General features: G+C 46.0%; 1 protein-coding gene across 3 annotated transcripts in view; it reads right to left on the bottom strand.

Moving 5' to 3' along the window:
• Positions 1 to 10,637: 10,637 nt before the first annotated feature.
• The window catches only part of MKLN1 (muskelin 1), a 104,712-nt gene continuing 101,798 nt past the window's right edge, over positions 10,638 to 13,551 (bottom strand). For all 3 annotated transcript variants that reach the window (XM_034063148.1, XM_031053852.2, XM_031053854.2), the window contains 2 exons: positions 13,182 to 13,236; positions 10,638 to 10,982 (listed from right to left, as the gene is read on the bottom strand). In XM_034063148.1, coding sequence (XP_033919039.1) covers positions 10,861 to 10,982; positions 13,182 to 13,236 — 177 coding nt within the window. In that variant the 3' untranslated portion in view covers positions 10,638 to 10,860. The remainder of the gene's footprint in view (positions 10,983 to 13,181; positions 13,237 to 13,551) is intronic.

Below are 13,551 nucleotides of genomic sequence, written 5' to 3'. Positions count from 1 at the left end.
TAAAAGGCTCATTCCTTGGCTGAGTGATGGGGGTGTTGCCACTGGATGGGGTTGGAGCTTTGGAGGCACAACATGGGGCTTGCAGGCTTCTCCTAGCAAAGAACATGGGAAAACACTGGGGGAGAAGGAGCAAACCCAACCCAGTCCTTCAGATGGAGGAAGAACTTGTGCTCTGGGTGACATGGTCTGGTGTGAGGCATCACTGCCCATGGCAGGGGTGTAGAACTGGATGAGTTTAAGGTCCTGGCCAACACAAACCTGTCTGTGATTTCCCATGCAGAAGGAAGGAAGGTAGTGGTGGAGAATGTCTCATAATTCAAAACAAAGAGAGCTCAGAGGAGTGGGATGCTCACTGATGGGGGTGAGAGCAGCTCCACCATGACCAGAGCATCTGCTTGATTTACTGGTGCCTTTAAGCCCATGGAGGGAAGGGAAGGAGCTTACCCTTGTATCTGTCCTTCATCTTAACTCAAACCCATCCTGCAGCCCCTCCTCACACTTGGGTCATGCTGTAGAGGAGGGAATCAAACCTCAAACCCTTAAGCCAAAAGACGCTGGTGAAGGAGGGACACCAAAGACAAGAGCAGGATCTCCTCCACAGCAGCATGGGCAGTTCAGCAGCTCCATTGACCTTGAAGTGCCTCAAATAAAACATTTTGACCCAGGTTAAGTTTCCATTTATGCAAAGGAACTAGAAAAAGAAAGAAAGAAAAGTTTATTTGATTCAAATATTGATGTTCCAGGGCTGGCTGCCCCATCCCTGGCAGTGTTCAAGGCCAGGTTGGACACAGGGGCTTGGAGCAGCTGCTCCAGTGGAAGGGGTCCCTGCCTGTGGCAGGGGTTAGAGCTGGATGAGCTTTAAGGTCCTTCTCAGCACAAACCATTCCATGATTAAAGATTGATGGGTTGCATCAGCCTGTGTTCTAACTCTGTGCTCCTCCTCAATTAAAGTTCTTGCAGCTGCTCAGCACAGGCTGGATTTATGGAACACTGACCCAGCCCATGGATGACTGCAGGGAACAGGGTGTTTTCTCAGCTGTTCTGTGCCATGGAGGGACACAGGAGGCTTCTCCAGAAGCAACAGTGACAGCCACTCAAGCATAACACACCTCCTGGTTGACAACACCTCTAACAAGGCCGTCACAGACTTAAAATCATAGAATCAATCAGGTGGGAAAAGCCCTTTAAGCTCATCCAGTCCAACCATTCCCAGCCCTGCCAAGGCCACCCCTAACCCATGGCACTGAGGCCTCGTCTCCACGCTGTGTGAACACTTGCAGGGACGCTGCCTGCAGCCCTGCCCTGGGCAGCCTGTTCCAATGCCTGAGCACCCTGTGGGGCAGGAATTGTTCCTCAGCTCCATCTAAAGCTGCCCTGGTGCAGCTTGAGGCCGTTTCCTCTTGTCCCATCCCTTGTTCCTTGGGAGCAGAGCCCAGCCCCTCCTGGCTCCATCCTCCTGGCAGGCACTTGGAGGGAGCCATCAGGTCCCCCTGAGCCTTCTCTTCTCCATCTGAACCCCCCAGCTCCCTCAGCCGTTCCCCATCTCTCCTGTGCTCCAGGCCCTGCACCAGCTCCATTGCCCTTCTCTGGCCCCGCTCCAGCACCTCAAGGTGTCTCCTGTAGTGAGGGGCCAGAGCTGAACACAGGATTCAGGTGCAGCCTCCCCAGTGCCCAGAGCAGGGGCACAATCCCTGCCCTGGCCCTGCTGCTGCACTGGTGCTGATCCAGGCCAGGATGCTGGGGGCTTCTTGACTGCCTGGTGCATGTTCAATCAACACCCCCAGGTCCTTCCCTATGAGCAGTTCTCCAGCCGCTCTTCCCGAAGGATGTAGCAAGCAGTGAGGATGAAGGGATCTCACACACCCCTGCTGGCATATACATTTTTATTAAGAAAAAAAAATGAACAAAATACATTCTCTCCTTATGTACATTACATACAACATAACTACAGCTGTAATATTCCTTGTATCACTCATTCGTTTATGTACAGCATGGTGCTTACACATCGACCCAGAAACCATCAGAGATGATTGGTACCAAGGAAGAAAATACCACACTCCAGGCTGAACACAGATCATCTGTCATGGAAAGAGCAGGATGGGGAATCCCCAGAGCCCAGGAATGATGCCAGTAATCACCATGGGCTCTGGTCTAGTCAGTATTTGACTGGCCTGTGTGCAGGTCACAGTGTTCCCCATGGATGCTCCTCTCCAGCCCAGGGCTGTCTGCACCCCTCGGTTCAGCATTCCTGTGGTCACATACCCAAGACAACAACTGCAGGACACAAACCAAAGGGAATTCAGATGGACACGGTCTGTGGGATTGATGGAAGAGATGCTTCATGTCGGATGCCACAACAGGAAACAAAGGCCAAACTGTGGACAAGGGTTGGACACTCACAACTCCAAGCACTACATAGGGAAAAGCAGGCTTTGGGGACCACATGAGGGTGGAGAGGACGAGATAATGAACATTAAAGGTCCTCACACAATACAAACACCACACAATACAGTGTTATGGTAAGAGTAGAGGAAATAGCTCATAGAAACAGCTTGAAAAACCACCCCTAACCAGGTGATGGTGTCCAGCCAGCCAGATATTGGTGTTTAACCACAAGCTACCCAAATCCTGGGTATGCTACCATCTAAAAGAGAAGTTACTTCAGCAAAGTTGAATACTCACAGGGAAAATGCTGGGGGCTCAATGCTTCTAAATGAGGCACATTGCATTGCAGCATCTAAATATACAAGCTGCACATCACCCCAGCCCACAAGGACGGGGTCACCATCTCCCATTAACTGCAAACAACCATACCCAAGGTGGTCTGCAAGGTCAGGGCCTCCAAGGCTCAAGAACTCCTACAAACAGGTTTATTTGTGTAATTAAGCTCTTTCCTCTTCCTAAAGGTCTCTCCAGCATCCCCTCATTTCCTGCTGTGGAGGAGCTGAGCTGGAAGGCACAGCAGAAAATACAGCTTTAGTAAAGAGTAACAAGCTACAAGGGGCTTGTTTTCTTTCCCACTACCCAGCACAGCAGCTCCTGAAGTGAAAAGTGTTTTGCACATCAAAACATTAAGGGGGGGGGGAGACGGGAGGAAGGAGAGGAATGATGAGGGAGAGATGAAGGCAAAACTCAGCCTCTGCTGCTCCTTTGCCTTCCCAATTACAGCGGCAGATGAGAAAGGGAAAATGACTCAGCAACAAGAGTTATCTCCTCTATGGACAGATAAAAGTCTTCTCAAGTATGGGAGGTCTCCACACTGCCTGGGGAAGGAAATCAAGCTGTCACCTTTTGACTGCAGGGCAAACAGAGGTAGAAGCATTATCTGCTGTTCAGACCGGACTATATGCAGTGAGTTCACAGACTTGCACCTAGGGTTGGTAAGAGCCTTTTGCCCCTTTTAAAAGGCCAGTTTTGGGTTGATGAATTCACTTTTCAGCCTCCTTCAATAAGCAGACCCCGTTGACAATCTTCTATTTAAGTGAATGACAAAATAATTGACTGGATCCCTTGGGAGCCAGTTACAAAGTCAGGATATTTAAAGTGTATTTTGTCATCATTAGGGAGAAAAACCTGTCTATTGGTATTTGGGACATGGAGCAGACAGCAACCACTGAGCCACTGTTGTGGTCCAGCCTCCCCACCATCACAGTAATTAAAAAGCAGCTAATCTCCCTTAATCTCACTGGCAGCTTTCATCAGAAAAGGCTTTAAGGGGCTCTTAAGGCCTGCTCTGATAGCTGATTGTGCTGCACAGCCACCACTGTGTGTGAGCAGTGTTAAGCCCAGCGGGCTTTGTTGCCCCTGTTACAAAAGGGATTGAGGAGGGAAAAGGACTTGTATTATTCTCTTTGGTGTCTTTGGGATGGAGAGGGCAAAAGCTGAGGTGAAGCTCCAGGACTAGATCCTGGTATTGCATCCCTTCCACTTGAGAAAGAGCCAAAGAATCCAGCTTGCTGGAACAAAACCCTCTGAGCAGCAGAACTACTTGTTAAATCTTTACGTCCTTCCACAAGACAGATCACATCTTAAACACAACTCCCATAAGCCACCACATTATCCCCAAGCCTATTTCTCTTCCCATTCCCTTTGCTACCCTGCAGAAATAACCCAAACACCCCCACTATAAGCTGTTTTCTTCACTAATAGAAGACTTGGGATGGTGAAAGCAAGTTGGGGTTGGTGTCATCACCTTTTTCTCCTGACAAACAGCTATCACACCCCTGGGGCCAAGCAAAAGAAACCCTGCAGGGACAGAAGGGGAAGCTTATCAGAACATCAAATGCTGTTCATGGAGGGGCACAAGTCCTTCTGCAGGAGAACTGGCTCCCACATATCCCCATCCTTACCCTGGAGGAGGAAGAGCCCTTGGGGAGAACAAAGTGAATCCCAAGGATCCTTCCTGTTTTGGAGGCAGCAATAAGGAGTTTTGCAAAGGAAGCAGCTGGGATATGATGCCACATGGAGAAACTGATGCCTCAACAACCACCACACATCTCTAACCTCTAATTCTTCAGTGGTACTCCATTCACTTTAGGGAAGTCTGAAGACACAGCATTTTAATAGCAATGAATGGTCACACAGGGAAGAGAAAGTCAAAATAGAGGGGAATACCCAAGGGGCCATGCCTTGACCATCATGCTGGTCAGCATCTATGCTAGTGATAGCTTCCTCCTTACAAATGAGGAGCAAAACCAAACATCTAACCTGGGAGAGCCAGTTTGGTGCCATTCACTCACATTACTTTTCCCAGCGATGAACTGAGATGCTACATTAGAGCTGAACAGAGTCAAGTGATTTCTGACAGCACTCAAGTACTTAGAGTCTCCAGGTAGTAAGTAAAAGCTGTGCTGACATACAGCAAACAGCTGGAAGCCAAGGCATCATGTACCTCTGTCTGCACCAAGCATAAATTAAGATTTCAGGATACTCCATCAATACACTGACAGCAGCATAAGCAAGTCTGTGGCTGGAGGTATTTGGAAGCAGAGCACTGAATTTGGGTCACAGCAAGTATCCGGAGTTCACTGCTAACAAATTGAGCTCAAGTAGGTGGAAGCAAAGGAGACTGCAGCAATATGTTACCTTGAGGATCTCTGCCTGGGGAAGATGTTGCCCTGCAGACCTCTAGCCCTAAGATATATAGCTGGTGATACAGACAACCCACACAATGCAGTCCTCCTCAGGGGTTCACGTATAGATCCAAAGCACAGGTGGATAATCCAGAACTCCATCCAGTTCTTTAGCCTCTGAGGAATGCCAAGAGCATACCTGCTGGCAGCAACTGTGCTGCTTCCTTATGGGACTCTCCAATGGCAATAAGCAGGTCATTAACCAGCTTCCCCTCTGTAACCGCATTTGGATCCAGGGCTTCCAGATAAAAGCATCTGGAGTCAATTTATCCAGGCCCTGAGCCATGGACTGCTCTAATGGTTCCAGTGCAGTAAACCTACATTTGCCACTCCAACTTTTCATTATAATAGAGGCTTTCAGTAAAACAGGGATTTTTGCCTATAAGTTATGACCACAACTTGAATCATTTCCAGCCCAACCTTTCCCATGAAAGGATATGATGAACTCTCCCATACCCAAAGGCATTTAGATAACACTAACAAGCTTCTGACAGTACATTTACCTTTCAACACTGTTTACAGCTTCCAGACGACTATCAAATCTATATTAAGATCATGTAATTGCTCTTAAACTCTCACAAAAAGACCCATCTCCAAATTATCACGTGTACTTATTAACTTGGCAAAGTTCATTCAGTTTCCATCATCTTCCCCCCTTATGAGAACAGCAAACATGTTCATCTTCTCAACTGGCCCACCTCTGTCTCTCTAATATGCACAGCTATAAAACAACACAAGTGCTTCCAGAGACATACATGAGTTGTTTTTAGTGTCAGGACTTCACTTGACAATAGCCAAACATTCCTTCACTGCCAGCCAACTATGAATTCAAAGCACACTGGGGCTCAAGGTTGCACAAGGCATTTTTCTGCTTCAAAAATGCATGGAAATCTAATGATTTTTCACCATTTTCCCCACAAGCAGCACAGAATGACACCAAGAGAATTACTGCATGTACAGAGATGTCATTTAAGGGTGCACAGAGCTAATTTGTACAAGAGGTTTCACTCAAGATGCTCTACAAGCATATTTCCTTCTCAGTTCTGAACTACAGCAGGCAGCAAGAGAATCACCAGTTGCAGGTACCTGCCACCATCCTGCATTTGAAATGAGCAGCATTAATGCTCATGTATCTTCCAGGAAGAGCAGTAAACAAGTTTCAAGTCAGAACAGAGCTCTGCCTTTACCACCCGCTGTCTGCAGCACTCACATGGCAGCACACGATCAGCAATGAAGAAAACTCCCTTGCACGCATCAGGAAAACGATGCAGAAAACAGCTTCCCACAAAGCCCTATGGAAAATGCTCTTCCAGACTCATTCCCCTGCTTTGGAAGGTGTCCCTTCTGGAAGAAGGAACAGCTAATGGAGACCCTGATGCTTGTGGCTGCTGATTAAATACACAGATGAAGCCATCGCAATCCCTGCCCACTAACAATCTGCAAAGAGCCTGCCCTCCTGCAAATAGGTGGCTCCAGCTCATTTACTTACTGACTCCTTAAGTCATTACATTTCCAGGCATTTTATTATCATCAGTGACCAAAACGTTTCAGCAATAACTGAAGCCTGGCACTGCATCCCTGCTCTGCACTGCATCCCTGCTCTGGTACAAGCTGCATAAAGGGAAGCTTTAGGATGCTCTTTAGGAAAGTTTCCTCATTTCCCTCTCAGTTGTGACTGCACACAGCAAATAACCTTAGAAAAAGCTTTTCCAACTGGGTCTTCCCAGATTGATGTTCCAAAAGGAGAGTGGCATTTTGCTATTAATGTTCTGATCCTGGAGCTAATTCGTACCTGTGCACACAGAGCCATCCTGGGACACACAGCACCAAATCCCTGATGTTCATGTCTGCATCTGGATATGACTACTTAAACTACACAAAGAGGATGCTGTCCAGAGAGGGGACAAACTAAACCCTTCCAAGACAAAGTTCTCCTTCCTCATTATACTCAGCAAAAGGAACATATGCTTAAGAATAAATGTCACAAATGTTACGCCTTTAAAAGAGACAGATGATAAAAAACTACATTTCAACAACCACTTTGCCTCCACAGGATCGGTATTAATGGTATCCTCAAAATAACAAAGGGCAAGAAGGTGGCTGCAATCTCACTTTTAACATCATAGAAGTAGGTTCTGCTGCCACCTGCCACATGAAAACATGTTGGGTCCCACTGTGATAGCAGTACTTGCTTAGAGAAGACATTTGGGGAGAACGCTCAAGGACTTCTGCCTCATGGCTACTATCAGGGGTTGCATATGACAAACATTAAGGAACTCAATTATGCCTAATCCCAGAGACCCAAAATCTAATCAGAAGGGCTTTACTTCTCTGGAAGAATGCATTAGTTGATAGGAACAACTCTGCATATATAGAATATTATTGTGTATGTGCATATAGAATAAAGTCTTCCAAAGAGATGATCTACTGATTAATACTGGAAGGGCAGCTATGCTGAAAGCCAGTGCAGAACCAAACTCATAGACCTCAAAAGCTAAATCAGGACTAAAGTCTTGTCTGTAACAGGTTTATCCCACCCTGACTACCTACAGCTTTACAAACCATACCAGAACATTGCGACTTTGGCTTTAAGACCCCAGTCACCATAAATGAGTCCCCTCCTTGCTCCTTTCTTTGCAATACCCTTATTTACAAGTTAACACTTCATTTAGAGATCGGCTAATAGAGTGCAGAGGTGTTAAATCCATACATAAAGTCACCTTATAGTGTAAGGTAGAGGCATATATAGTCTTGTCTAAGCTAAAAAGCAGTCTCTGCTCCAGCCTGCAAGCAGTAAGGGTGAGGTTCAGAGACTTCTTATGCACGGCTTGGCTATTTATACCCCTGCATGCAGTGGGCTGTGCAACATTTTCAGGTTCTCTTTGCAGTCTGTACTTCAGTTAATTCTGTTCTGATCACATCCAACGCTTTCCTGGAACATCACCAGCATCTTGAAAGATCTGCATGTAATTACATTCAAACTCTCCCTGTCGCTGCTTGTCAATAGCTGGCTTGTTTTGAAAGGAACTTTATACTTCAGTGCTCCCAAGTTTTAATTAGGTTTTAAAGCAGGTAGTGCAGCACACACCAATGCAGAGTAATCATTTCATTCTGCCTCCTAAAGGACACAGAAGCAGGAAAGACCCTTGGCAAAGCCACAAAGCTTTCACTCTGGATTAACCTCTCTGGCCACAGGGTGCCTCTGCTGCTCCACAAACACGCTGGAGCTGAGCAAACAGCTTCTGCTGGTTCATGCCCAGCTGTAACCCACAAACTGCAGTCGTGCGAGCTGAAATCGATCTGCTCGGGATAAAGGTAGGTCAGTATTTGATCATCCTGAAGTGCTCTCATTAACTGGGGTTGTCAGTCCTGCAGAAGCAATGCTCACCTCGCTCAGACAATCATCCATTTATGCCATGCTACAAGAACATAAGCTGCCAGGCTTCACACGCACCCTGATGCAGAGGACAATGGGTTTTGATTGAACTTCTGTAACACTAATCAAGCCTGACACAATGTTCTGCTCACCAGCACCACCATCCACAGAGCTTTTGGCGTTCCTAAAGTACTGCCTGCTCGCCATGGCTCCTCCTCATTTGGGTTTTCTCTTTTGGGTTCAGCCTCATGTATAGCCAGAGATGTACACATAGAAGTTTGTGAAGGGCTTGGTTGAGTAGAAAACTGTCACCAAAAGCACGATTCACCATCTAACTGACACTGGAGAATACACAGGGAATGAGAACAAGTGATGGGGAAGCATAACAGCATTACAATTTGAAGTACTAGAGGGCTGCATTTGGACGGGTTGCATTAAGAGTACCGAGTTTAATCTCAATGGAAAACCACTTCCAGCACAACCAGCATCTCCATTTGTACTATATAAGCTCTACTTTAGTTAACAAAGCATCAAATTAATACATCGTAAAGCCCAGCAGTGACATAAAACTTTCCATGTCACTGGAAAACACATTAAATGGCAATGTTTCAAAGAAACAATTCCACCAGATTTCCTTTACTGCACTACGTACCGAGTGGATTCTCCCACCAGACATCTGATTTGCTGTCCTCTGAAGTATACAACATCTAAACAGTCTCCTCAAGTTACAGGTTACCTAAAAACACTGTGTTTGTATGGTCCTCCCTGAAGCCAAAGCAAAACCCAGCCTCCAACATGTTGCTCCTTCCTTTCTAAGTGATTAAACACTAATATGAGGTTATAAATTTATTTCTAACGTACCAGGACTACAAAAGTCACACAAAGGACATGATCAAGAGGCAATACAATGCAATCAAAGCAAGCAGACACTCAAGCTCTGAAAAAAGACACTTCACTAACTCTTTTTATTTCAGAGTCCAAATCATCTTTGCACACACAAGACTTCCATCAAGTTCAACAGGAGTCATGTAGCCACGGTGGGTGCAGCAACGAAACCCCACTGGCATGAACAGCTCTGGACATAAAGCTTTGCAGTCTCATATCAATATTTACATCTGCCAGTTTGCACTGACAGCAAATGCAAAAAGATTCTGCTGCTGGGTATGTGTATCCTTCACTCCACTTGAGAGTGCAGCACCAAGCCCTTACCTTGTTTATAAAGAAGGCTTTCAGCTAGGAAGAATACATATTCTATACATATGCATCAGCTTGCTTTCAAAAGGATGTATGCTAAAAAGGCCTCCCTTACATTCAGATCTAGGTCTAAAATGCATTGAGAAGTGAATGAGCTGCACTGCAGAGGGAGCAGACAAGCTGTTGGGAGCAATCCTCTTTATATTTACACATCGACAAACACTGCACACAGAAGCACAGGTGCATGTAAACGAAGACAATCTGCTTCAGATATCCTACACCCAACCCAGAGTCAGACTGCAGAGGTTGGGATGCGTGTGATGGAAGACCCAGTCCTGCCAGTACCCGCACAGATTCCCATTGGAAGAGTACAGCAGCAAAACCAGAACATCCACTGAAAAGGGGCAGATGAGCACTACACTCCTGTTGGAGTTGTTCCCTTGGTTTCTCTGAGGTACCCACTTGCCTGGCAGGTTTAAGTGGAAGCTCCAGAGAACAGAAGATAGGCAGGCAGGTATTCAGGTTTAAATGGGGTATCAGATGCAATTACACACTACTCAGCCTGATTCTGGGATGAGGGGGCACGTAGGTTGTAACACATGTTCCCCCTCACAGACAAACTGCAATACAAGACTCAAGACACAACATTACTATCACCTCCACACGTGCCAGTGTCCTGCCTCCAAGTTCTTCAGCTGCTGAGGATGGAGTTGTAGGATAAAGCAATATACCATGACTAGCTACAAATGAGCAAAGAACAACCTTTCCCACTTCCTCACAACCCCCTAAATAAAATCCATCATCATTAATTCCAGACAACCCACAATTTTCCCCTATAGGTAATCACTGCGTGATTGGGTTTTATCTTTTATCCTCTTCCCCTCCAAAAAAACCCTTTTCTTTCAATCTTCCATTTGCTAACTCAAACTCCAAAGTCAGAAAAAATATATCTATTTAGTCAGAAGTACGTCAGTTACATTTTATTAACCTACTCCAAGGGAAAAGCTTCAGGGATCCACCATACACGTATAAAACCCCTTGCCAACACCTAGGGGTTACTATATTACTTCATCCCAGCAGTCAATCAATGCAGTAGAAAAATGAAAATACTGAAAATGGATGCTTTTCCCCTCTTCCATGTGTCCAGTGATTGCTCTGTTACAGCGTGATGAGGTCCACCAGGTTGCCTTTAGGAGGGGTCATGTTGTCTGGAAAGAAGTTGACTAGTGTGTCAAAGAGCTGAGTTCTCTGCGCATACGTGTGGTCAACATCTGAGAATCCTGGAGGAGAAAGAAAAGGGGAAATGAAGTCAGTGCTCACTGCTCCAAATGTGGAATACGCTGGTTGTCCATTGTGGACAGATGTTCATATATTCATAGAATGGTTTGGGTTGGAAAGGACCTTAAGATCGTCCAGTTCCAACACCCCTGCCATGGGCAGGGACACCTCACACTAAACCATATCACCCAAGGCTCTATCCAACATGGTCTTGAATGCTGCCAGGGATGAAGCATTCACCACTTCCCTGGGCAACCCATTCCAGTGCCTCAGCACCCTCACAGTAAAGAATTTCTTCCTTATATCCAATCTAAACTTCCCCTGTTAAAGTCTGAACCCATCACCCCTTGTCCTATCACTACAGTCCCTGATGAAGAGCTCCTCCCAGCATCCTTATAGCCCCCATCAGACACTGGAAGCTGCTATGAGGTCTCCACGCAGCCTTCTCTTCTCCAGGCTGAACAGCCCCAACTTCCTCAGCCTGTCTCCATACAGGAGCTGCTCCAGCCCCTGATCATCCTCGAGGCCTCCTCTGGATTTGCTCCAGCAGTTCCGTATCCTTCTTATGTTGAGGACACCAGAATTGCACACAGGCTGCAAGTGGGGTCTCACAAGATCAGAGTAGAAGGGCAGGATCACCCCCATCAACCTGTTTGCTGTTTCTACCTCTGCTAACCAAGGCCCCCAGCTCTCTGTCCTATTACTATGAGCCCAGACACACACACAGACCACGCCACCCCAAGCTAACGCTGCAATCAAACGATATGAAAAGTAATAAGCAAATGGCTGTCAAGCTCATTGACAGCCCTGAAGAACTGCAGGAAGCAAGAATCCTCAGGAGGCTGCTCTGATGTCCCAGAAAACAAAATCTCTGCAGCTATTTTTATGTGGTGCCTCATTTCTTCTGTCCTCAGGCTTTCCTCATTATCCTCATGACTGTCTCACCCAGAACTGGTACTTGCCTTGCATGCAGTTCTTCTCTAGACAAGCTCTGCTGATGGCAGGAGCCCTCAGTCAGAGCTGCATCTTGGCACAAGGGTGCTCTACAAACCCCTTTTGTGAAGTGCTGCCTCTCAAAAGGGGAGGGTTTAGTCTGGAGCTTTCCTTATCCAAATCCTCATACTTAAACCACCAACAGCAAGAACAATAGAGTGGGCTATACAACTATTTCCTCTGCTTTGTATGACTTCCATCAGTGGGATCTCCAAGGAATGCTTATTAATTCAGTGAACTCACTCTTCAGTTAATCAGAGTCAAGCAAGTTAATCAAATCAAGGAGGGCTTGGGGTTTTTTTGTTGTATTTTAGAAGCACCACTTGATATATGTATTTGTAGAGCCAACCTCTGAACAAAGTGTTGTGTCAAGAAGTAATCCATCTTTCAGAACACTTAAAACTAGGGGAGAAAACAATGTTCTAAAACGTAGGTTTGCTTCCTTTAAGGAATCCATCATATTACATCAACTAAATAAGACCTTCCAAATCACACAAGCTCAGCTGAGCTTTCTCATCCAGCCAGGCTGACAGTGGAGTGGGCTTTTTCCTTCCATCAATTGCTTAGATTGGGAATTGCTGGTTCATTAAGAACTGAAGGCATCCATGCTCCTTTGCAAAGAGCTCAGTGACTTGAGGAGAACACATTATAAGACATAAATTATGCTTATAGCCTTCCTATAGCTTGTCCAGGATTAATCTCTCAACTGTTCAGAAGAGTTAACTGGACAGAAGAGTGAAACAAATAGTGGCTTTGGCTCAGAGCTCCTGTTTCCAGCCCTCCACACCACTGTTCTCTGCGCTCTTGACGTTCTGCCCACAGAACTAGTTCTGCAAAGAACAGGGTGAACCGAACTGCTCCAGGAATTGCAGTTATCACAGCAAACAGAGCTGTAGCCACGCTGTGACATTCCCAAGTGAGAAGACAGGAGGGGCTTTATGCTGACCAAAGCTGTTTATTTGGGTGAGGCATCAACTGTAATAAGAGCCACAAAATGAGCCCAGAAGGCACAGGTTTAAAACCACTGGTGGCAGAGGGGCATTGGGCACTGCTCATTACAAATACTCTAATGTCTATGTAGTGGCATTTTGCATTTTCAAACCAAAAAGAGCTCATGTGAACCGTAACACTTGATATAAAAACCAGCAGAAACTAATAGCAATTATCAGAGGGAACACAGTCTAATTCTTCTGATACACAATACTCACCGAGAGTGGTGAAATCCGAGCCAGACTTAAATAATGCTGAGGCAAGAAGCTGAAACTGCAGGAGAGGAGGGACAAAGAAACAAGTGTTATTGACAGCACACAGGAGAAAAACTAAAAGATGCATGGATGTCCGAGTGGTTTGGGGGTTACTGAGTTCTCTTTGCACAGTCCTTGAGGGTACTGTGCCACACATGTGAATAACTGCAGCAACACGATTTGTCACCTTGGCAGAGCAAGCTGGATGGTTTTTCCTAGAATTAGAGCAGTGTTGAAGCAATGAAAGGTACTTGACTGGGAGCCCTAAAAGCTGATTTTTCATATACTCTTTTTTACCTCTATGGCAGATACCAGAGAGCAGGAGTAAGGTAGA

Source organism: Melopsittacus undulatus, chromosome 5 (assembly GCF_012275295.1).
Source record: "Melopsittacus undulatus isolate bMelUnd1 chromosome 5, bMelUnd1.mat.Z, whole genome shotgun sequence".
NCBI lineage: Eukaryota > Metazoa > Chordata > Aves > Psittaciformes > Psittaculidae > Melopsittacus > Melopsittacus undulatus.
This window is presented reverse-complemented; position numbering and strand designations above follow the sequence as displayed.